This window comes from Theropithecus gelada, chromosome 14 (assembly GCF_003255815.1).
Source record: "Theropithecus gelada isolate Dixy chromosome 14, Tgel_1.0, whole genome shotgun sequence".
NCBI lineage: Eukaryota > Metazoa > Chordata > Mammalia > Primates > Cercopithecidae > Theropithecus > Theropithecus gelada.
The window spans coordinates 108,949,115-108,973,913 of record NC_037682.1 but is presented as its reverse complement, the minus strand read 5'-3'; the positions used below and the strand labels follow the sequence as shown (position 1 = coordinate 108,973,913).

Genomic DNA, 24,799 nt, shown 5'->3' with positions numbered 1-24,799 from the left:
CAGCTGGCTTCCAGACCAAACTCTGAAGCTGCCTGTGTCTGAGCTTCTGCCTGGATTCACAGATAAGAATGGGGACTGGCCACCCAGAGTGGCCAAAGCCTTACTCAGTGTCCAGCTTGGGTCAGTCCTCTGTTCCAGAGGCCGCAAGATGGTCCCAAGCACTGGAGGCTCCTTTGAGTCAGGTGGGTCATGCCCAGCCAGGGTGGAAGGGAGGTCAGCCTCAGCTCTCCTGCTCTGGCTCACAGAGGAAGCTCCCAGCAGGTCCCCAGACTGGTCTGTGGCCTCTGGGAATGAACCGTCTTTCAATGCGGTTGGTCTGGGCTTAGAGGAGCTGTTGGAGCTCTGCCCCGCATGAGCGCCTCCACATGGAGCAAGCTGAGGGAGAAGGAAAGATGGGGGAAAGCTGAGAGAAGGCACAGGCATCTCTGGGCCAGGGCCTGGACTCAGGCAAGAGGAGAGAATTGAGAGTCTGCAGTATCTGCCCTAACCCTCGGAGCAGAAGGGGCAGCCCCCAGGCCAGACATAGGGCAGGGGGCTAGCCCCGCCCTTCCACTGATGCTGGGAGGGGCCCCACAGAGAGGGAAGGGAGGATGGGGATGGATGCAGGGGGATATGCACCTATATCCCATCATATGCATTATTCCCTCTGCCTCTTTCATCATCTCCAGCCAGTCAACCACAAAGTCCTGCTGAATGACTACTATAGAGCATGCCTGTTCTAGGGACGGGAGCAGGAGCAGATACCTGCCCTCAAGGGGCTTCCAGTCTAGTGGAGGTGGGTGGCAGAGGGGAGCGCACTAGAGGGGCAGGAGTACTCTCAGAAAGATATGCCCAGGGCTGGAAGCAAGGAGCAGAAGCAGGTGCAGGAGGCCTGCTCCTCCCTCCATCAACAACTGGGCATCAGCCTGAGATCTGCAGATGAGCTTCTGGCCGCCAGGAAAGCTGCCCTGAAATTGCTCAGTAATTGTGTCATCATCTCCTCCTATACTCTCTGCTTTCCTGTGGTCTTTCTGAATTACCCTCTGAGTGGTAGGTGGCCCAGCTCCCCGCCAGTGAGGCCAGAGTTCTATTACCAGAGGGGAAGCCCACTGACTGTGGCCCCTCCTCTCCATCCTCACAGCCACTACCTCACATGCGGCAAAGTGCACACACGTCATCACTGTACACCTCCGCGAATTTTCACAACCCACCCAAGCAGCAGCACCCAGAGCACGGAACAGGACATTACAACACCCTGAATCCCCATGCCCCGCTCCAGTCCCCGCCTGCCCCTGCTCCCGGGTAACCATCATCCTGACCTCAATAGCATAGATTAGTGCTGCTTCTTTTTGTACTTTGTATAAATGGAGTCATACCATTTGTCCAGCTTCTTTTACCCAACATTATTTTGAATTCCTAAATTTCATTTGCAACGTTGTGTGTGGTTATAGCTCATTCATTCTTCTGTCTAGTTTTTGTGTGCATACGTTACAATTATTAATCCATTGTGCTAGCCATTAGTATCCATTGATGAAAGGCTTTGGGGAAGTTTTCAGTTTGGAACTCTTCAAATGGCGCTGCTGTGAACATTCCTGTGTGTGTCTCAGGGTGCTCATGGGCCTGGGTCTCTGTCAGGTGTGCACCTAGGAGAGGCAACGCTAGGTCACAGGGTCTGCAGGTATTCGCTGACAACAGCCTGCCATTGTTGGGTGCTCATGCCAGTCACACCCCCACTCACGGGGGATAAGAGTTCCAGGGACTCCACATTGGTGCAGACACTTGGTGTTTTTCAGGCAATGCTTTCAGCCATGTGTTCTGCTGTTTTCCTGTCTCCCCTCGACTCTGCCACACACACACACACACACACACACACACACTCTAGGTTCTCAGGACACTGAGCTGTTCACAATTCTGGACAACACTGTGCCTCTTCACACCTCCACACCTTTGCCCCATGGGTTCCTCCCGTGGCGTGCTCCTCACCCCCATCAGACACTGAACACATTTGAAGGCAGTCACTGGTCATATATCTGTCTTCCACCCTGGTCTCTGAGGCCCCCATGAGGACAGGGGTAGCATCTTTTCATCTTTGGGCCCCAGAAGCTGAGCACTGTGCCTGGAACATCCTGGTCATGGAATACATGTTCCATGAACAATTAATCAGTAGCAGCCTGGCAATTCTATAGCCTCAGATACTGGGCAAGCTTCCTTTCCTTAATTGGTGGGAGAGGGTAGTCATTCTCTAGCTTGGACTTTTGCAGTCATTTCCTCCTCTGATAATGAAGTCTTTCCAAGGGCTTGGTGTCCGAGAGCCATGCCTCCTCGCTAACTCAGGCTTCAGGGTTCCTCTCCTGGGCTCCAGAACAGAGTTCCTGGTTCCCTCCCCTCCTCCTGCTGCTGGAGACATTGGGACCCTCCCTCCATCTTCTTCATGTCTTGCAATTTCCCATCAGACAATATCACACAAGTCCTGCTGATGTGATGAGAACTTCAGTTCAGCCCTGTAGGGGAACTGAGGACAAAGGCTGGGGGAAAACTGAACTTAGTGAGGGTCCTGGGTACCTGGGGACCTAACCACTGTGTGTGACATGATCACTTTGCACAAATTATTCCAAATTCCAAACAAAGTCACAAACTCATTTATGAAAGACAGCTCTGGGAGAGGGTGCGAGGGATGAGGGCACACGCGTGTATCAATGACAGTGCAAAACTGTGGCATGAGCTTGGAGTCATAGGCAGATACCTGAGACTGTGTGTGCTCACACATGCTGGCAGGAGCGGATGAACCAGTACCTGCGGCATCCTCAGAAAAGACTGTGTATGGCCTTGACTCTAGGGGAGTTACCCCTGGGGACGGCCACAGCTGCATTGAATCCTGGTAGACATTTTACTAACAATATAATACATTTTTCACTGATTATAAAAATAATGCAATTTTATTATAGAAAATCTGTAAAACATATAAAAGAATAAAGAGGAAAGTAAAAATTACTTCTACTCTTACTTCCTACAGACAAACACTGGTGATGTTTTGGTATATAGTCTTCCAGTCTTTGATCTGTATATATAGTACAGGTTTTGAGGTGCTTCATTAAACCAAATTAAAATAATATCATAGATAATGTAATGCAATCTGCTTTTTTCATGGAACACCTGTTGATGCTTTCCTACACCATCAGATACTCTTCTAAAACATGTTTCATGTGTGTGTGACAGAGCCCTGCTCTGTCGCCCAGGCTGGAGTGCAGTGGCACCATCTCGGCTCGCTGTAACCTCCACCTCCTGGGTTCAAGTGATTCTCCTGCCTCAGCCGCTCAGGCAGCTGAGATTACAGGCACACATCATCACGCCTGGCTAATATTTGTATTTTTGTAGAGGAAGGGTTTCACCATGCTGGCCAGGCTGGTCTTGAACTCCTGACCTCAGTGATCCGCCCACCTCGGCCTCCCAAAGTGCTGGGATTACAGGCATGAGCCACCACACCTGACCTAAAACATGATCTTGAATGGCTGTTTACAGAATCTATTTAACCAGTCTCCCATTATTCTATATTTAATGTGTCTTTCAAATTTTCACCATTATAAATTACGCTTCAATGAGCATCCTTCACAGAAGTCTTTATGCACATATTTTAATATTTTCTTAGGGTACATTTCCATAGGAATTCCTGGGTCACGAAGAGTGTAAATATTCTTAAAGTTCTGCATACAGATTTACAAATTGCCCTTCAGAGCATTTGCACCCATATACGTTTCCACCAGCAGGAGAGTGGCCAGCAGCATTGTCCTTTGCACCTATGCTGATCCTACATTTGTTTTCTGTTTTGTTCTGCTTAATTTTTGTTAGATGAGCTTTTTATAAATGTGCCTTATTTTAAAGTACCTTTCTTTGGTTACTAGTTAGGTTTTATATGTTTATTGGCTATATTTTTCTTCTTTGGGTAATGGTCAATTTACGTCCTTTGTCCAGATTTCTATTTGTGTTTCTCCTGTTTTTCTTATTGATTTATAAGTGTTCTTTACATATTAAGGATAATAGCCATTTTCCGTCATATAAGTTGCAAGTTTCTGCCAATTCATTGCTTGCCTCTTGATTCTGGTTTTTGGTTTTGGTTGGTTGTTTTTGAGACAGAGCTTCACTCTTATTGCCCAGGCGGGAGTGCAATGGCATGATCTCAGCTCACTGCAGCTTCCACCTCCCAGGTTCAAGCAATTCTCCTGCCTCAGCCTCCCAAGTAGCTGGGATTATAGGCATGCGCCACCACCCCTGGCTAATTTTGTATTTACTATAGTAGAGAGGGGATTTCACCAAGTCAGTCAGGCTGGTCTCAAACTCCTGATCTCAGGTGATCTGCCTGCCTCAGCCTCCCACAGTGCTGGAATTACAGGCGTGAGCCAGTACGCCTGGCCTTTAGTTCTGTTTTTGATGTACCATAGTTTTTCTTTTTACAGAAGCTGAATTTATCAACCATTTCCATTTATGATTTTGCCTTGATTTTTATGATTAGAAAACTGGATAAATATTTACCTATAGTTTCTTCTTTCATAGCTTGCCTTTTTTAAAAACATTTGATCCACTGGAACTTTATTTGGGGATATGGCTGTGTGCTTTTGACCATGATTTTAGGAGACTCATGCGGTATCCAGGTTAAAAAGAAAGCACCCAGGATCTGGGTTGGATGCTAAGACCTACAAAGAGAAACCAAAATTTCTTTCCCTGCCTGTGTAGGCACAAATATATACTCAGTTATACACTGATGCACACAAGCATATACACTCAGCTGTTCTCCACACATGCACATGTATCTAGAAACACGTACGTTCCTGTACTGTCACCAAAAATGAGCCCAGAGAAGAACATGTCTTAGTTTACAAAGGACATGCATACCCCTCCCTCCTTGTGCCTCAGTCACACACAGGTTGGGCAGAGTTGTATTACTTCCCTAGTTTACAAGAGAGAAAACTGAATGTCCAGAAACCATGGACAACCTTACGGGCCATATGCCCAGGGGAAGGGCAGGCAGGTGTTGAAGCCACTACGCCACCCCACACTTCAAGCACATATCAACTACAGATACGCACACCAGTCCCAGAGTGCTGTGGCCTGAAAAGGCTTCCCAACCACCAGGGCTCAAGGGTAGCTCTGCACCTGCCCCTCCCCGCGGACCTCCTGGATTCAAGGCCAGACCCCCACAAGGGAGGCAGGAGGAGTATGCCAGGGAGCTCCGTGTGTGTGTTGCAGAGATGCCTGTGCCTTTTCCCCTAACATTTCCCTGCAGATGGCCTGGGGCCAAAAAGGATGCCTCCTCCCGTTATAAGTTATTGGGCCTCTCAGCCCCTCTATGGGGCATTAAGAATGTCCCTCTGTGCCCATACATGCCTGGAGGTCTGTTCCTCAGCACGTGTGTGCATGCGTCTACATGTGTGCACGCCTGTGACCGTGTGTGCGCAAGATCCCATGACTGCAGAGATAACTAATTATTAGCTCCCTCTGGCCTCGGGCCCCCATCTGTCCTGGGGCTGCTCCCCCTCCCTGGACTTCCATTCTGATTTCAAAGGGGCCGTGGTGCTGTCCTCCTCTCCCTTCCCCGCGGCTGACCAAAAAATAAAATAAAATGAAAGTCAGCCCCATCCCGCCCGTGCCAGGGAAGAGGCTGACAGGAGGTCTGCAAACTAGCGCTTATCAAAAGCTCCTTCTCAAATTCATTTCAATATCTGAGCCTCTGGTTTCCAAGGCAACATAATCTTTTCATCAAAGCAACTGGTAAAACCACTGGGATCCGATATTGTTTTGTTGGCAACTTGTCAAAACTATCATTTTGTTTAAAAAAAATTTATAGATTTGTATAACCTACAAATATATATATGGTGATCTATACCACTAATAATCATTAATAAAGTGCTGCCCAGTAAAGCTTTCATAGTTCCCTCTCCCGCCCCCTCCTCCCTGGACGGGCGGGCATGCTGCCTGCAAAATGCAGGAGTGGTAATTAGACGGCAGGACTAGGAGGTGACTGGGAGCCAGGGCAGGCTGCAGGAGCCTGTCTCCAACCTTCATCAGGCAGAGGCAGTCATTTGGTTTCTTCCTGAAGACTCTTTCCTCAGGGCTTTCCTGGGAACCCTTGTCCCCCATTCTCCCTTCTCCTGGCTACCCCATCCCTCACCTAAATCACCCACATCCCCTGTCCTGAGCCACAGTTGCCAGAGCCTGGATCAGTTAAAGAGGTAAACTGAGGCTGACCCAGCAACACCACGAGGCAGGCCCATCAGCTCCCAAGGGCCAAGCCCAGGGCACACTCTCCGCTGCATCTCCAAAACTTGGAAAGGGCAAATAGGACAGAATCCTGCCTGCCACCTGACCCCACCATCCTCTCCTCTGAGCCCCAGGCACTGAGGAAGATTCGGAGGCTGGAGGGCCCCAGTTCTGCTTCTTAGAGCTTCTTTGCCTCTGCCCTGCAGGCTCCCAGCGAGTACGAGACGAGTCCAGAGCAGCTCTTCTACCGGATCGCCCACCTAAACCGCGGTCAGCAGTATCTGCTATGGGTGGCCGCTGTCACCTCTGCCGGCCGGGGCAACAGCAGCGAGAAGGTGACCATCGAGCCTGCTGGCAAGGGTGAGAAGCCTGAGGCTGGGGCAGAGGGGCAAACACTTCCAAAAGCTCCCTTCCAGAATCCTGGTTCTCCCCACACAGGGGCTCTGCCTGCTCCGCTCTATCTGCGACCCGACTGTGAGGAACTGGCCACTCGCCTGCCTCCTGGATACACCAAGACTGGGCCTCTGCTGCCCCCTGACTCCAGCAAAGCCTCACAACAGGCTGCAGCCAGCTCTTGCCTGGGGCGGGTGGACAGGGTGCACTCAGTTCCTGACTCCAAACCCTACTCCCAACTTGAAAAACGGGGAGTCGCCTCTACCTCCAATTGAAAACCGGGCCTTTGTCCCAGTGCTCAGCTCCTCCAGAGGTGGCTACGGCGGGGTGTGCTGCTTCCACAGAGCAGTCGAGGCTCAAAGGAGAGCCCCCAAGCTGAACCGGACACCCGGCAGGAGTGGTTCCAGCGGTGGCGGATTGCTGCGATCCGCAGACCTTCACAGATCCCATGCTGTGAAGGAGGCTCTGGGCTAGAATTAGACCCTCTTAGGGAGTGCCCCACTGAATCTCTGACTGGACATGAGTGTGCCATGGGGGATGTACCCCCACTTTTCAGAGGAATGACACTTCCAAGGCCTCATCCCCAGGGCAAGCTGCAGCAGCCGCACAGGTAGAGCTGCAAGGCTGAGCGTCTGTCCCGTCCCTGGGGTGCAGGAACTGGCCACAACTAGCCCAGGACCACAGGTCTACTTGCCGCTGGGCCTCCCTGGGCCCCTCCTCACTCCCCCACTCTCTTACCCACCGCAGCCCAGACGAGAGGAGGTGGTGCCTGCGCAGCCTGGCCACCCTACCGGGGCAACTCAAGCTTCTCTTGACCCAAACACAAGAGCCCCAGCCCCTACCCTGCCACGGGCTTAGCCAGCCAGCATCTGATCGAGGGCCTACGGTGGGCCAGGGGCTTCCACCTGCCCTGCCAGCAGGGCTTGTTGACCCATTCCACAGCTGAGCAACCTGAGGCAGGAGTGGCATGGGCTGAAAAGACAGCCAGGAAGGAGTGAGCTAGCTCTCCCAGCTCCAAGTCAGGGCTCTTTCCACGCAGCCTCAGGGCCTCCTACCACCCCCTTACCCCTACCACCACCCTCTTCAGAAAGGGAAGGGGCCTAAAGCCTATCACCTTTCCAGAACAGCTGGCACTGGCCCAGAGGCAGGAGTGTGAGGGCTGGACATCTTTGCAGAAGGCTGGCCCCTTCTCCTGGGGGCATTAAACAAACACAGTCCTAGAGAGCTGTGGACTTCCTAGAACACATTTACACAGCGTCACCTCACAGCTGCCCTGTGAGCTGAGAAAGACAACCATTGTTGTCCCCTTCCCCCATACACACACACACGTGCACACACACACTGCACACTCACATACATATGCACATGCATGAACACACGCATATGCACACACACTTATACACACAGACCTGCACACTCACACACTTATGCACATACACACACTAATGTGCATACACGTACACACTACGCACTAATACATGTACATACATGCACACACATGCACACACACACAATACACACTAATACATGCACACATATGCACACACGTGTACATGCGCGCACACTATACACACCAATACATGTACACACATGCATACACATGCGCACACACACACAAATACATGCACACACATGCACCCACACATATACACACGCACACACAGTATACACTAATACATGCACACACATGCACACACATACACACGTGCACACACTATACACACTAATACATACATGCACATGCATATACACACGTGCACACACAGTATACACTCTAATACATGCACACACATGCACACGCATATACACACATGCACACACTATACACACATGCATGCACACACATGCACATGCATACACACATACACACTATACACACTAATATATGCACACACATACACACATGCACACACTATATACTCTAATACATGCACACACATATGCACATGCATATACACACACACACGCACTATACACGCTAATACATGCACACACACACGCATATACACACGTGCACACACTATACACACTAATACATGCACACACATGCACATACATACTCATACACACATGTATACACGTGCACATTCACATGTGCACATACACACTAACACATGCACACTCGCATGTGCACACACACACATATGCACACACGTATACACTAACGCATGCATATGCACACACATGCAGATGCACATACACGCACACACACCCTGAGACACACAGAGATTCAGGGAGCCAACCCCAGCCTGTGGCAAAACCAGGTCTGGAAGCTGATCTCTGGAGAAACTCGGAGAACCTCCACAAAGGCCCCAGGCTTCTCACTGCCCGCCCCTGGAGGCCGTCTTCATGTGGACCCCTCTGCCGGGCCTGTCTGGTGCCCCTACTGCTCCAAGCAGACCCCAAAACTCCCCTTCTCTCAGAGCTCCTTGGCACCCGGCACGACCAGCACAGGAGCCCAGCCCCTACGTCCTGCACCTGAACCTCTCAGCTGCTCCCTCACTCTCACTCTCACTCTCCCTCCACCCAAGAAGGGCCCCAGCTCCATGGGCCTGCTCTACTCTCTGAGGCACTTGGGCACTTGGTTCCTTTAAATCTGGGCCTGGCGATCTCTCAGGCACTAGATGCATTTACCCACCCACCACACTCTGGGCACCTGTGGCCCTGCACTTTCTGTGATGCTGCTGACCCAGTCCTCTGCAGCCACCCTCGGGGCACTCCCGTCCTCTCCTCTCTGCCTGTGCATACTGATCCTAGAGTTGGTCACTTCCCTGTCAGTCTGCATCCCCTCCTGTGGCCTCATCACGCCTGCTGACTCCCAGATCAGCGTCTTTGGTCCAGGCATCTCTCTGGTGCTCCAGAACACGCACCCGCCTGAGGTCTAGCTACAGCTGTGGCTGCACTGTGGACTCAGTACGAGGTGAAGTTTTCTGGGCCTTCCTGCCAAGCCTGCCCCTCCTCCAGTGTGCCCTGTTCCCATGAGGGTGCCATCACTCACCTCCGTGGCCCAGCCAGAATCCTGGGAGCCATCCTCCCCTCCCCATTCTCTTCCCCCAAAGTAGCGAGACCCCAAGTTTTGTCAGCTCTTGCTCTGAGCCCCTCATCTCCCCACTGCCACACATCACCTCCAGCCTGCATTCTGGCCACCATCCTGTCATGGTCTATGTCCTCTGGGACCCCCCTCCACCAAACTATCCTCTGCAAGCAGCCAGGATGCATCTGAAATCGGCTGAGGACACCACTCCTTCTTTTTTTTTTTTTTTTTTTTTTTTTTTTGTGTCACTTTTTTTTTTGTCACCCAGCCTAGAGTGCAGTGGCATGATCTCGGCTCACTACAACCTCCGCCTCCCAGGTTCAAGCGATTCTCTCGCCTCAGCCTCCCGAGTAGCTGGGATTACAGGCACCTGCCATCGTGCCTGGCTAATTTTTGTATTTTTAGTAGACAGACAGGGTTTCACCATGTTTGCCAGGCTGGTCTTGAACTTCTGACCTCAACCTCAGGTGATCCGCCTGTCACAGCCTCCCAAAGTGCTGGGATTACAGGCATGAGCCACCGCGCCTGGCCGACACCACTTCTTAACCCTCTGGTGGTGGCTGTCTAAGAGGAAGTCCAACCTCCTGGCCCTGCCAGCAAAGCCCCCAAGATTCTACTCCTGCCCGTCCCCTGGACTCAAGCTTTGGTTACCCCAGGGTATCTGCAAACCCTCACACCTGCCGTGAGCTTCAGGTCTCCACGTCCCTGCTCAGTGCTGTTCCCTTTTCCTGACATACGTTTCCTTCCCTGCATATAAAGTCTTTCTTAGCCTTCAAGTGAGAGCTTCCTATTCCAGATGCTGTTCCCGGCCATCACCTCCACTGCCCACTTATCAAGCAGCATTTAAATTCCTCCTGCCTCGCACCCCTGGGCTTCTTCGTGCCTGCACCTACCATAGCATTTTGCCCCTGTTATAATTTTTCCTTAAGTATCTGTCTCCCTCTTTGACGGTGATCAACATGAGGACAGGGAATAAATCATACTCATTTTTTGAATCCTCAGAGCCTCATGCCATCCTGACCATAACTGGTATTTCATCAATGTTTCTTGAGTCAACGTCTCCCAGCCAATATTCCCTGACACCCATCCCTTACCAAAAGCCCAAGGTGGAAGTCAGATCGGGGAGGGAGGATTTGAACTGTAAATCCAGGGAGCCCTGAGGAAGGAGGCAAGGATATTGTGCAGAGGTAGAAGTGGCGTGGCTCTCATCCTCTCCTCCCTGTAGCCCCAGCAAAAATAATCTCCTTTGGGGGCACCGTGACGACACCTTGGATGAAAGATGTTCGGCTGCCTTGCAATTCAGTGGGAGATCCAGCCCCTGCCGTGAAGTGGACCAAGGACAGGTGTGTGTCGGGACTGTGGAGGGATGGGGTGGCCCCAAAGAGGGATATAGTAGAAGAGGTATGAGGAGGAGAGTCTGGGGCCCTCCTTCCTGGTGACCCGGTTGCCTCCAGGCCCTGTGGAGGCCCTGCAGGGTATACTGCTACTGCTCTCTCAAGCAGGCCTGGCCTCCTGGCTCCCCTCTTGGGAGCCAAGGACCTCCCTTCCCCGGATGGTTAAAGAGGCCGGGTTACCTCATACCCCCAGGGAGTGCTGAGAAAAGCCCCAAGAACCCAGCGTCCCCTGGCAAGCCTCCTTCCACTCCCAGCATTCTTTGCCACACACCGGGGGGAGGGCCTTAGGACGAAGGGGTGCTTGACATGACCCACCCGCCCCATCCTCGCCCCCGGCAGTGAAGACTCAGCCATTCCAGTGTCCATGGACGGGCACCGGCTCATCCACACCAACGGCACACTGCTGCTACGTGCAGTGAAGGCTGAGGACTCTGGCTACTACACCTGCACGGCCACCAACACCGGTGGCTTTGATACCATCATCATCAACCTTCTGGTGCAAGGTGAGGCTCTGTGAGGCAGGTGGCCCCTGGTGGGGACAGGGATGGAGAAAGGGTAGGAATTCCATCACGTGAGAATGTCATTGAATAGAAGAAGATAAATCAAGGGAGAGATAGACCTTTGGGGGAACAGAGGTGCATGTGGAAGGGGAGGCAGGAGAGCTGGGGAGTGGGAGTGAGGGTGTGGGAGAGCCAGCACCTTCCCGTCATGGGGGGAGCCCCACACCGCGTCACAGGGTCCACCCTTGTGCTAAGGGGTGGTGACTTTCCCCTCACAGTTCCCCCGGACCAGCCACGCCTCACTGTCTCCAAAACCTCAGCTTCATCCATCACCCTGACCTGGATTCCAGGTGACAATGGGGGCAGCTCCATTCGAGGTGAGGAGTGGTCTGGATGAGGGGGGAAGACAGGGGAAGGAATTCTGGGCCCGGGGTAGGGAAGGGGCTTCACCCACTTCTGCCGTTTGTCTCCAAATGGCAGAAATGATCTGGGGGCCAAGTGACCCACAAGGAAGTCATTCAAGTGCCAAGGGAACTGCAATGCCCAGGCAACTGGGATTTAGTACGCCTGCCCTTCTAATGCCACTTGTGAGCTGTGTGACCCTGGAGTAGCCTGTTTCCCTCTCTGTCTGGGTTTCCCAATCTGTCAAAGTAGACAAATGGACCAGATCAGTGCTTTCCAAGCATGAGCGTGCATCTGCGTCACCAAGCGGCCTTGTAACAATGCAGCTCTGACTCAGCGCTCTGGACTGGGGCTGAGGACCTGCCTTTCTAACAGGCTCCAGGTGCTGCTGAGCCTGCTGCTCAGGGGGCCATGCGTGAAGTAGTGAGGGTCTAGACAGGACCCTTTGTGAGCCTCACAACTCTGGTTTTCTCCACTCCCGACCTGGGCCACTAACCCCTAACACTAGAGCCAAAGTGACAGCGTCAAACCCGCCAAGGGGCTGGACCCAAGGCCCTTACAGTGTTTTGTTGATTGGTTGGTTTAATACAGAGAGTTGACTGGGGCTGGTCTTTCCAATTTTGCTTCTAAGGAGCATATGCCTATTCCAATGACCAAAGGCCTGACTCTGCCCCCTCCCTGGAGCCCAGCCCCCCTATTGGGGTACCCAAGGCTGGGCTTCTGTTGCCCTGCCCTGCCCTGCCCCCACCTGAATCAGGCCTACCCTCCACAGGCTTCGTGCTACAGTACTCGGTGGACAACAGCGAGGAGTGGAAGGACGTGTTCATCAGCTCCAGCGAGCGCTCCTTCAAGCTGGATAGCCTCAAGTGTGGCACATGGTACAAGGTGAAGTTGGCAGCCAAGAACAGTGTGGGCTCTGGGCGCATCAGCGAGATCATCGAGGCCAAGACCCACGGGCGGGGTGAGGCCCAGGCCGCCAGGGCAGGGAAGGAGTGACGGGCCCAGTGAGGGTGGGGTAGAGGGGCCGGGTATGGGGTGGAAGGTGGCTGGGTGGGGAAGGAGGGGTCCAGGGATGCAGGGAGCCTGAAGGGAGGAGTCTCAGCCTCCTTCCCATCACCACAGCATCCCAATAGATCCCATTAGGAAAAACTAGTTCCACTTCCCCACTGGGTGGCCAAAGGTGGCACTCCTTTGCCTCTTCCTGGCTCCCTTCCTCCTCTGCTGAGGCCTCTCTCCAGGCCCTGCCCTTTTCTTCCCTTTCCTCCCTCCCCTCCTCTTCCTCCTCTGCCCCCTGGGGCTTCCTCACCTGACCTGTGCCAAACATGTATTCTGGAGCTACTGCCATCCCAGCTGCCCCAGGGAAATCCTTTCCAGCTCAGCCCAGTCCTGCCTCCCCCCGAGTCTCTCTAACCTCTCTCTCTCCCTCCGGCCTGCCAGAGCCCTCCTTCAGCAAAGACCAACACCTCTTCACCCACATCAACTCCACACATGCTCGGCTTAACCTGCAGGGCTGGAACAACGGGGGCTGCCCTATCACAGCCATCGTTCTGGAGTATCGGCCCAAGGGGACCTGGGCCTGGCAGGGCCTCCGGGCCAACAGCTCTGGGGAGGTGTTCCTGACGGAACTGCGAGAGGCCACATGGTACGAGCTGCGCATGAGGGCTTGCAACAGCGCTGGCTGCGGCAATGAAACGGCCCAGTTCGCCACCCTGGACTACGATGGCAGTGAGTCACAAGGGTGGGAGGGATGGCACAGAGGCTGGAGCAGGGTAGTGCGAAGGAAGTGGGCAGAGTGGCAGATACATAAAGAGACAGACCAATAGAAAAACAGGCAGGGATGCAGGTGGGGGAAATGCTGGCCCACAGGCAAAAGGGCTGACAAAGGGAACATCAGGTTGGTTGCAGCCAGGTAAGTGGGCAATGCACCAATGGCCACTACAGATGGACAGATACATAGGTCAGTAATACCAAAGATGGAGAGTCTTTGAAGCTGCAGTCCTCAATCACTGTGCATTGTTTCAGGGAGGTGACGAGGGAGGTAGAGGTGTGGTTGAGGTCCTGACCCCTAAGAACTTTCTGCTGATATGGAATATTAGCCAGGAGGGAACAGCCTATGCTACAGTCGCAAATACCAAAGCCTAGTGGCTTAACCCTGTACTGATTTGTTTCTTGCTCTCTTGGAGTCCTGTGAAGGTTGAGTGGCCACCATGTTTTTGAACAGGGAGCCTCCGAAATCCACAGAAAAGGCATACTACCAGTTCCTAAGTGCCTTGGCCAGCAGGTGGCCTCTGCCACATAGGGATACATATACACATACACATGTACACATACACATACACACACATACACACACACATCCATTGAAGGAACATGGAAGGCTGAATTCATAGAAGCCCATTGTCATAAGTCTACCTATGTGTTAAGGAAACAGAACAAAAGCAGTATCAGAAGGGGATGAACTCAAGCAAGGAAGGCTTCATGAAGGAGGTGACTCTTAAGCAAAGCTCTGAAACAGGCAAGGATCAGGGCTTGGCAGAGGGTTATGTCAGCAGGAAAACTTGTCATGTTTCCCTGCAGGAGACCCGGGTTAACAGATATGGCCCCCAGGAGGGGTGAGCAGGGGGAGAATGTAGGGTTTGTAGTGGTTTTTGTCCCCATCTGGGAAAGAGAACCCAGGGTCCACTGCCCTGACTTCTTCCTACCATGCTTCACTCTTGGTTCTCCTCATCCCAGCTGGATATGAGAATTTAAACCCATCAATCCACTCTCAAGGAATGAGCACTGAACTCCAACAGGCGAGAGACTAACTCCAGGAGACTTCAGGCTAATTCTACAACAGTACCAGGAAGTCGTTAATATAATGCAATATAAAAATGACACAACTGTTCATGGCTGTCCTGATAGGACCAGAATTTGGGGAGCAGAGGGGAAGGCCAGGGCTCTGTGCCAGGAGGTGGAGGTCAGAGCCCAAGGTCAGCAAGAGAGGTCAGAGGTCTGCCTCACCCAAGAGATGCTCTGCACAGCACCTGGCTCATAAGGGACATCTAATTCTATTCTTTGCCCTCATTCAGGCACCATTCCACCCATCAAGTCTGCTCAAGGTGAAGGGGACGACGTGAAGAAGCTATTCACCATCGGCTGCCCTGTCATCCTGGCCACACTGGGGGTGGCACTGCTCTTCATTGTACGCAAGAAGAGGAAGGAGAAGCGGCTGAAGCGACTCCGAGGTGGGGGAGCTTCCTATGGGCCTTCCAGGAGGGGGTGTTGGCTCTCAGCCACGTTGTCCCCACTTCACTGGCTCACAGCACCATCTGGATGATACAGAGTGCCTGTGTCCTCTTGAAGGAAGAGTGGTCACTCCAACTTTCTGAAACCTCCTTAGTTCAGAAGGTTTCATTCACCACTTCCTCCTCTATGCCCCCAAGACTTTGTGCCTGCCCCAGTCAGGGCTAATATTTAGAGGTACACTGCACTCTAGCCTGGGCGACAGAGCGAGACTCCGTCTCATAAAAATAAAATAAAATAAAATAAAAAATAAAAAATAAAAAATAGAGGTACGCACTGGTTAAAGCCATGTTGGTTGTTAAATATTTAAACATTTCCATGTTGGTTGGTAAACAGATGTTGCTCCTTTCCACACTGGATGCTCCATCCCCTCTCACAGGATCCCTGCAACTTTCCTAGGACCCATCCACTAAAGAATAGACCTGCAGGTAGCCTCTAGTACAATGCTCAGTTCTAACTGGGCAGTTTCTGCACCATGTCAGGTGTTAAATATTTTGAATATTATCCCCTTTTTCCATTACCTGATGCCACAGTCTACTGTGAATGGGTCTGATTTACCTCAATTTTCCCATGGCCTAATACAGTGTCTGGCACCTACTAGTTGCTTCACAAATATGCTTTCACTTATTTGGAAAACTTTTATTGAGTCTGCTTCATCATAGATATTGCAAGACTATAGAGATCAATAAAGAACAGCAAAGCCATACTCTTACAGAGATTATCATCTAATGTGAGAAGCCAGGAAACAATAGTAGCACAGAAAAGAGAATGATTAATGCTCCCTATTGTGTTCAGGAATTGGGTAAATGGATGAACAGATGGTTCAATGGATGGTTGATGATTGGATGGATGGATGGATGGATGGATGACTGGGTGGATAATTGAATGACTAGATGGGTGAGTAGTTACATGGTTGGATGGTTGAATGGATCACTGAATAAATGGTTGAATAGAAGGATGTATAGATGGAAGGATGGTTGGATGGCTGAATAGATGGCTGGGTGTAAGGATGGTTGAATAAAAGGTTGAATGAATAGATGGGTGGATGGATTGTTGAATGGCTAGATAATGATTATATGAATAGTTGAACAGATGGGTAGGTGATTGAACAGATGCTTGGATGGACAGATGACTATTCTGATAGATCGATGGATGACAAGTTGGATGGATGGCTGGATGGAAAAACAATTGGAATTGTGGGATGATTGGGTGAATGGTTAAAGGAGTGGTTGGATGGAAGATTTAGTATATAAATATAAGAAGGATTGAATGGATGTTGAATGCATGGGTGGATGGTTGAATGGATTACTGGTTGAATCAATGGGTAGATGGATGGACAGATGGATGGTTGAATAGGTGGATGATGAATTAATGGTTGGTTGGGTGGATGAATGGATAATTGGATGGTAGATGGTTGGATGGATGGCTAGATCAATGAATAAATGGATGGATGGATGGATCAATGATTGGGTGAATGGAGAGCTAGATAATTGGATGGTTGGATGCATGCATACAACTATTGGGATTCATTCTGACAGCTCATTCTCAGGTATCAGGGGTCTAATAAATTAAGTAGGCCCTTTAATTCTCTCTTCCAAATTCCTAACCTGAGAGTCCTGATCCTATTCAAGGCTCCTCTGAGACAAAGAATGGGCCCTAAAATCCATCCATGGACTTTTTGGGGACAGAGTCCCCAGAGGAGGAAGTGAAGCCTCTTGGTTGATATGAGAGTTTAATAATCTGAGGCTTCCTATGGACCACCTCTACCACATCCTCTCCTCTCCCCAAGATATAACTGAGGATAAACTTTCCACTGATATCCATTTCCAGCCTGTTATGGTGTCATGTTTAAGTAGAGTCAATTCATGAAGCAGATGGGGCACTTGCTATGCCCCCCTGTGCTTTGGGAAGGATCTCTCGATTAGATAAAATCTGAAGAAAGGAAAACAGACTTGAGCAAATCCTGAATTGGGAGCAGTGAAACTGCGTCAAGTTTTAGGCTGTTTTGTAGGTCCTTACATTTCTCCTTCTGCTTCTTAGGAGACCAGCCCTGGCCCCATTTTAAGGAATTCTCCACCTTGTTTCCCATGCCTCTCCCATTGTCATCCTGTTCAAACTTCATTCTCACCCAGCTCTCCTCTCCCTCTACTGTTTTGCAGATGCAAAGAGTTTGGCAGAAATGTTGATAAGGTGGGTATCACCAAGCTGCTTCCTTTTTCCTCCCTTCTCCCCTCTCCCCTGAGGAGGACTCAGGAGCCTCGCTCTGAACTCCCAGAATAGGAGACAGGCTTCTAAGATCCCACTGTCCTGCAAAGCCCCCTCCCCCAACCCCTTATGGCTGCTGAGCCACCCACCTCATCTTTCTCCCCACAGCAAGAACAATAGAAGCTTTGACACCCCTGTGAAAGGGCCACCCCAGGGCCCACGGCTACACATTGACATCCCCAGGGTCCAGCTGCTCATTGAGGACAAAGAAGGCATCAAGCAGCTGGGTGAGTGACAGGTGCCACAAGCTCCCTGTCATGCTGGATGTGCTTCCCCAGGCTACAATCCATGGAAGTCAAACACCTGCCCTCATGGCAGTGCCCAGGGTTCTGGCAGTAGCCCCATCGACCACTCAACAACCTTAGAACTCATTGTGGCTTCTCTCAAGGGCTAAGTTTCCTCCTCTGTCCAACGGAGGGAATTGCTGGCCTTTCTGTGACTCAACATTGGATAAAGCCTGGGTGTGGTGGATCATGCCTGTTATCCCAGCACTTTGGGAGCCCAAGGAGGAAGGATCACTTGAGGCCAAAAGTTTGAGACCAGCCTGGGCAACATAGTGAGATCCCATTTCTACCACACAAAAAAAATAGCCAGGCATGGTGACACATCCTGTAGTCTCAACTACTCGGGAGGTTGAGGTAGGAGGATAGCTTGAGTCCAGGAAATTGAGGTGGCTGCAGTGAGCAATGATCACAATTAAGCCTGGGCAACAGAGTGAGACCCTGTCTCAAAAAAACAAACAAACAAATCCACAAACAAAAAACACATTGGATAAAGACAAAGAGAAATTCAGTCACATCCAACAGAGCTTTAAAAAACAATTGTCAAGGACTCATGGTAATTGTCCTTCTTTCACCAGGAGATGACAAGGCCACCATCCCTGTGACAGATGCTGAGTTCAGCCAAGCTGTCAACCCACAGAGTTTCTGTACTGGCGTCTCCTTGCACCACCCAGCCCTCATCCAGAGCACAGGACCCCTCATCGACATGTCTGACATCCGGCCAGGAACCAGTATGCATTATCCCCAGGGAGACAGCCGTCTTCCCACCCAGGGTGCCTTGGGCATAGCGTGACAGAGGTGGTGTTTTTTCTAAAGGGAGGAGGGAGCATAATGGAATAGAATGAAAAAATGGAAAGCACTGGAATTAGCGCCTGGAGACCTCGATTGCAGATTTACTAACTGTGACCTTGGGTCTACCACTAACTTTATCTCTCTGGGCCTGTTTCCTTACGTAGAAATTTTGAGAGTATTGGGTATTTGAGTTCTCCAAGGGTCTTTCTATCTCTAGCACTGTGTATCTGGACATAGGAGAGAACACATCAAGGACTGTAGGGAATGAATGGACAGTCAGGAGGCAGCAGGAAAGGACATCACATTCTCCCCCGGGTGGAAGGAAAAGATGGGGTGGGTGGGGAGAATGCCCTCCACTGCCCCCACGCCTTGACTCAATTGCTCTTCTCCTCTGGGGACAGCGATGTGGTTAGGAAAGGCAGCATTCCCAAGGGAGCTTCTGTGGCTACGTCTGCCTCTTCCCTTGCTCCCCCTTGCCCTTTCTGGTAAGTGCCAGCTGCCCAAGCCTGGGTGCCTGTGGTTGGAGGATGCAATTTCTTGCTTCTGTCTGTGCAGATCCAGTATCCAGGAAGAACGTAAAGTCAGCCCACAGCACCCGGAACCGGTACTCAAGCCAGTGGACCCTGACCAAGTGCCAGGCCTCCACACCTGCTCGCACCCTCACCTCTGACTGGCGCACTGTGGGCTCCCAGCATGGTGTCACCGTCACTGAGAGTGACAGCTACAGCGCCAGCCTGTCCCAGGACACAGGTGTGCCTAAGGCCCTGCTGGCATCCTGAACACCTCCCCACAGTTCCCCATCATTCACCTTCACCTTCTATTCTTCCAACTTCTACCCACCAGCTCATGGGGCCAAGGCACAAGTCAGTTTCATGTCTAGCTGGTCACTGACCCACTGTGCAGCTGGGACAAAAACACTTGACGTCACTGACCTCTACTTGGTCAGGGAGTTAATGTTGCTTTCCCAAAAATTGTCAGAGAAACTGGTACACATGATGTTCACTGGAAAAAGGGCTGAATGTTCCAGGGGATGGTTGCTTATTTTCTTTTTTTTTTTGAGGCGGAGTCTCGCTCTGTCGCCCAGGCTGGAGTGCAGTGGCTGGATCTTGGCTCACTGCAAGCTCCGTCTCCCGGGTTTACGCCATTCTCCTGCCTCAGCCTCCCGAGTAGCTGGGACTACAGGCGCCCGCCACCTCACCCGGCTAGTTTTTTTGTATTTTTTAGTAGAGACGGGGTTTCACCGTGTTAGCCAAGATGGTCTCGATCTCCTGACCTCGTGATCCGCCCGTCTCGGCCTCCCAAAGTGCTAGGATTATAGGCTTGAGCCACCGCGCCCGGCCGCTTATATTCAAGAATGAAAGATGTTCTGCCCTTCATGAGTCAAAGTTCCTACTTCTGCCACCACTGCCACCTTCACAGGATCTCCTCAGCCTGGTGTCCTCCATGACCAGACTTCCAGACGGCTGCTGGGGTTACGGGCAGGGGAAGTGCTCAGTCAGTCTCACTTATACCCTTCTCCCCATAACCTACTCCTGTCCTCTTAACTCCCCAGACAAAGGAAGGAACAGCATGGTGTCCACTGAGAGCGCCTCTTCCACCTACGAGGAGCTGGCCCGGGCCTACGAACATGCCAAGCTGGAGGAGCAGCTGCAGCACGCCAAGTTTGAGATCACCGAGTGCTTCATCTCTGACAGTTCCTCTGACCAGATGACCACAGGCACCAACGAGAACGCCGACAGCATGACGTCCATGAGCACACCCTCAGAGCCTGGCATCTGCCGCTTTACCGCCTCACCACCCAAGCCCCAGGATGCGGACCGGGGCAAAAACGTGGCTGTGCCCATCCCTCACCGGGCCAACAAGAGTGAGTGCTCAGACCACCTCCCAGGCAGTGCCCCCTGCCCCCTGGCCCCAGCCCCATGAGCCCTGGCTAGATCTAGTCCTACTAGTACCAGGATCCTGCCAGCCCAGCTTGGCTCCTTGGCAGTGCAGGGTGGTACCAACAGCAAGGACTTAGGAGCAAGGAAGGTCAGGGCCCACATCCTGGCTCAACCTCTTCCTGTGTCTGTGGCCTTGGGTAAGCCGTTTAACCTCTGTGGCCTTAAGTTTCTCATTTGTAAAATGCCAATGATAGTATCTACATTGCATTGTTGTGATGGGTATTAGAAATGATATACATCCCCAGCATGTCATAAGGCCTCATTCATTCAGTAGTGAGCATCCCCTTTATCTGAAGCTGTGCCAGGATGGAAACAGATCCCTTCAGGGTCAGCTGCCCAAGGGTCTCTGGTCTCAATGCTGTTTGAATTTAATCCAGACCCAATCGATCAGTCCTGGCAGCTCCGCCCACCATGGTCATACCTCTTGGTAGGCAGTGACCTGGCCTGGCTGGGAACCACCTGACCCCAGGGGCCTGACCAGAGCCTATGCCCTTAGAGGCTGGCAGGGCAGGGCTAGGATCACCAGGGGGAGTCTATCAGCAGATGCTGGGGTCACAGCATGCAAAGGCGAGACTATCAAACAATGCAGTGTGGTCTGCTTAGCACTGGCCATGCTAACTGAGGCAGGGGCGGGGCTCTCTGGGTCATGGAAAGAAGAGCCTGGAGCAATGGAAAGACTTTGGAGACTGTGGCCCTGTATGACACCCCACCCCTTTTGGCTGTGCAAATTTAGGCAAATGATTTCATCTCTCTGAACCTCAGTTTCCTCACTTGTAAAGCGCAGGCAGGTATTAACCAATCCTGGGGGCTGTCGTGAGGATTCAATAAGAAAATCTAAGGAAAGTGCCTGGCCCAGCTCCCCCGGGGAAAGAGGCCCATTTGCAGGCAGGGTACCCATGGAGCACGGCGGGGGGTGGGGGTCAGGCAACAGAGGTCTTAGAAGCATGTCACATGGAGGCAGTTTAAGAAATTACTAGGTTGGGTGCGGCGGCTCACGCCTATAACCCTAGCACTTTGGGAGGCCAAGGCAGGCTGATCACCTGAGGTCAGGAGTTCTAGACCAGCCTGGCCAACATGGCAAAACCCCATCTCTACTAAAAGATACAGAAATTAGCTGGGCGTGGTGGCACATGCCTGTAATCCTAGCTACTCAGGAAGCGGAGGTGCAGTCAGCTGAGATCGTGCCGCTGCACTCCAGCCTGGACGACAGAGGGACACTCTGTCTCAAAAAAAAAAAAATTAGGAACTTTCCACCTGGAGAAGAGGCGACCAAGTGGGAGGAGAGAGGATATGTAGCTGATTTCAAACATTTGGAAGGCCCCCATGGGAAAGAGGGGGACGCCTCACTCTGTGAGACCTCAGAGGACAGAACCAGGCTCCATGGTGGGGAGGCGACAGGGAATGATATTCCTTTCCTCCTCGGGGTAAAGAAAAGCTTTCCACCAGCCAGAGCCGTTAGGACATCCTTGTCCTTAGCAGTAGTGAGCTCTCCACTACCGGAAGCTGACCAGCCTCTAGTGACCATTGAACAACAAGCATCCATGTATTGGGCAGCTGTTATCTGTAGCAGCCACTGTAGCAAAGCACTTTACCTACCTCATCTCATTCGCCCCTCACAATAATCCTGTGGGGAAGTAAGATCATCCCCATTTCACAGATAAGGAAACGAAGGCTCAGAAAGGCCAAGCACCCCCCCTTTCCGCTACTCTTTATTGCCCCCCAGTGGAGGGGCCCCGTGCCAGATCAGAGAGAAGACGGGGGGCAGGCGATGGGGTGAGGGCTGAATGAGCCTCTGCCTGTAACATCCTCTGCCTCTGTGATTCCAGGTGACTACTGCAACCTGCCCCTGTATGCCAAGTCAGAGGCCTTCTTTCGAAAGGCAGATGGACGTGAGCCCTGCCCCGTGGTTCCACCCCGTGAGGCCTCCATCCGGAACCTGGCTCGAACCTACCACACCCAGGCTCGCCACCTGACCCTGGACCCTGCCAGCAAGCCCTTGGGCCTCCCCCACCCAGGGGCCCCCGCTGCCGCCTCCACAGCCACCTTACCTCAGAGGACTCTGGCCATGCCAGCACCCCCAGCCGGCACAGCCCCCCCAGCCCCCGGCCCCACCCCGGCTGAGCCCCCCACCGCCCCCAGTGCTGCCCCTCCGGCCCCCAGCACCGAGCCTCCACGAGCCGGGGGTCCACACACCAAAATGGGGGGCTCCAGGGACTCGCTTCTCGAGATGAGCACGTCGGGGGTAGGGAGGTCTCAGAAGCAGGGGGCCGGGGCCTACTCCAAATCCTACACCCTGGTGTAGCGCTGGCAGGAAGAGCAGCCCATGCCTGGACCGTGCCGCGCCGCAGCCCCACACGCCAGCTCGGCTGTTTTTCTGCATTATTTATATTCAACTGACAGACAAAAACCAACCAACGACAAAACAAAAACCCCCAATCATGAACGCCTGTACATAGAACTCTTTTGTACAAATGAAACTATTTTCTTCTTCTCCATGAAGCCAGGGCACAAAGAATTTGACAGTACAAGTCAAATCCCCCACCCCACAAAATATGTGTGGAGATATATATACATATATAGACAGATAGGAACGCGTCCACAAGCTATATATCTATATATTTCTCTCACCCTATTTTGAGACAGAGGCACAAAGACTCAGCAATTTTTTTCCTTCCTCCTCACCCTCCCCCAATCTAGGTGGTTTTGACAAAGACCAAAATCCCAACTCAGAGACACTGCATGCGATTTTACTGTTCCAAGAAAACCAGGAGTTGCTTCAATTTGCAGATGCTTATGTGTTAATACCTTTTTCTATGAAAAAAGACCCAGCGCCGTGTGCAATAAAGGTTATGTTTCTATGTGGTGGTTTTTTTCCCATCTGGCGAGGGCCAGCGGGGAGGGAGGAGAGACCCCGATCCCAGGCCTTCTGTCTCTCATAAAGAGACTCTGTGAGAAGCCTGGGCTTTGGCTCAGTGCTTTAAGACTTTCAAAGGCTTGCAATTAGCCAAGGTGCCTCCTCTTCTGTTCTCAGAGCTGTGCTGGGCCTGCAAGGGGAACTAGGTCGGTGGCTTCGTGCAAACTCCTAAACCCCTCTGACCCACAGTGTCCTTACCTGTAAACAGAGGGAAGCTTGTAGCAGATGGAATGAGGCGACCTCGGGCTCACCAAGCACTGGGGAGCCTGGGATGGGGGGGGTTGCCTACTGGCTTCTCTCCTCCAAGAGAGTGCAGGGTAGCCAGGGGGCCAGGCTGTGCAAGATCACTAGCCCACAGCTGTGGGAGAGGTGCCTATTGAGAGCCGGGAAGAAGAGATTATCTAAACCTGGGGCACCAGGCCAAGGCCTAAAGTTCTGGGCTGTTAGGACCAGATGAGATCAGAGGGAGAAGGAGAGAAGTCGTCGGAGGTCTGAGGAGTGAGAGAAGCTCATGGAAGAGAGGGAATGGAGCTCAGCCAAAGAGAACCAAGTCAGCACACCAGGTACCTCACCTGGCTTCCAAGGAGTCAGCCAAGTGGAAGAACAGGCGTCCACACGGAGGAGCAGGCAAGGTGCTGTGGGTGTGCAGAGGCCCGTTTCTGATGAGAGGGTCCAGAGGGCATCACAGGAGGTGGCAGGTGAGATGGAACTCCAGGGACTTGAAGGTTTGGAGAGGCAGAAGCAGGTGACTGGCCCCTGGGTGAAAAACAAGAAGTGCACAGGGGGCTCCTGAGTCGAGCGCTGCAATTGAGGCTAAGCTGTGGATCAGGAACCTGGAAGGAAGGTGAGTCTGGGACCCGCTGCTCCCCAGCAGCTGAGAGGAAGAACTGGGAAGGGCTGGAGAGGGAGGGAGGAGTTTGTGCGTGCAGGCAGCTCATACCTATTAGCCTGGGCCCCGGTGAGGCCCCACCTGGGATGCATGACCTTTCGTAGAAGCATCTTCCGAATCCCACAAACACTGTCTGAGCACAAGAATGTGTGGGATGCAGAGGAGTCCCTCGCATGAATAACTAGATTCCCGGCACCGTGAGAGGGGAGGGGCAGAGATTCCGTACGCCTCGGTATTCCTAGGCTCATGAAGAAATGCTCATCTCAGCCCCCACACCCAGGACCCAGCCAGGAGAAGCAGCTAAAGGCATCAGTTGAAAATCAAAGCTCTGCATTCCAGACACCTGGTGACAGCCCAGCTTCGTTCCAGCCTCCCAAGGATGCGCACGCCATCTGCAGGTCGCCTCCAGAACTGCAAGCACAATGATCAAAACTGAGCGGTCTGCATAGAATGCCCCCCAACCCCACCTCCCCTGCACA

The 24,799-nt window shown here is 52.2% G+C and overlaps 1 protein-coding gene across 1 annotated transcript in view; it reads left to right on the top strand.

Moving 5' to 3' along the window:
• The window catches only part of DSCAML1 (DS cell adhesion molecule like 1), a 367,266-nt gene extending 343,891 nt beyond the window's left edge, over nt 1–23,375 (top strand). Inside the window, exons 21-33 of the mRNA XM_025355527.1 lie at nt 6,438–6,591; nt 10,884–11,001; nt 11,392–11,555; nt 11,831–11,929; nt 12,727–12,915; nt 13,392–13,679; nt 15,026–15,181; nt 17,399–17,429; nt 17,613–17,731; nt 18,364–18,516; nt 19,133–19,327; nt 20,130–20,441; nt 22,344–23,375. Of these exons, the coding sequence (XP_025211312.1) occupies nt 6,438–6,591; nt 10,884–11,001; nt 11,392–11,555; nt 11,831–11,929; nt 12,727–12,915; nt 13,392–13,679; nt 15,026–15,181; nt 17,399–17,429; nt 17,613–17,731; nt 18,364–18,516; nt 19,133–19,327; nt 20,130–20,441; nt 22,344–22,819 (2,454 nt within the window). The 3' untranslated portion in view covers nt 22,820–23,375. The remainder of the gene's footprint in view (nt 1–6,437; nt 6,592–10,883; nt 11,002–11,391; nt 11,556–11,830; nt 11,930–12,726; nt 12,916–13,391; nt 13,680–15,025; nt 15,182–17,398; nt 17,430–17,612; nt 17,732–18,363; nt 18,517–19,132; nt 19,328–20,129; nt 20,442–22,343) is intronic.
• The last annotated feature ends 1,424 nt before the right edge of the window (nt 23,376–24,799 follow it).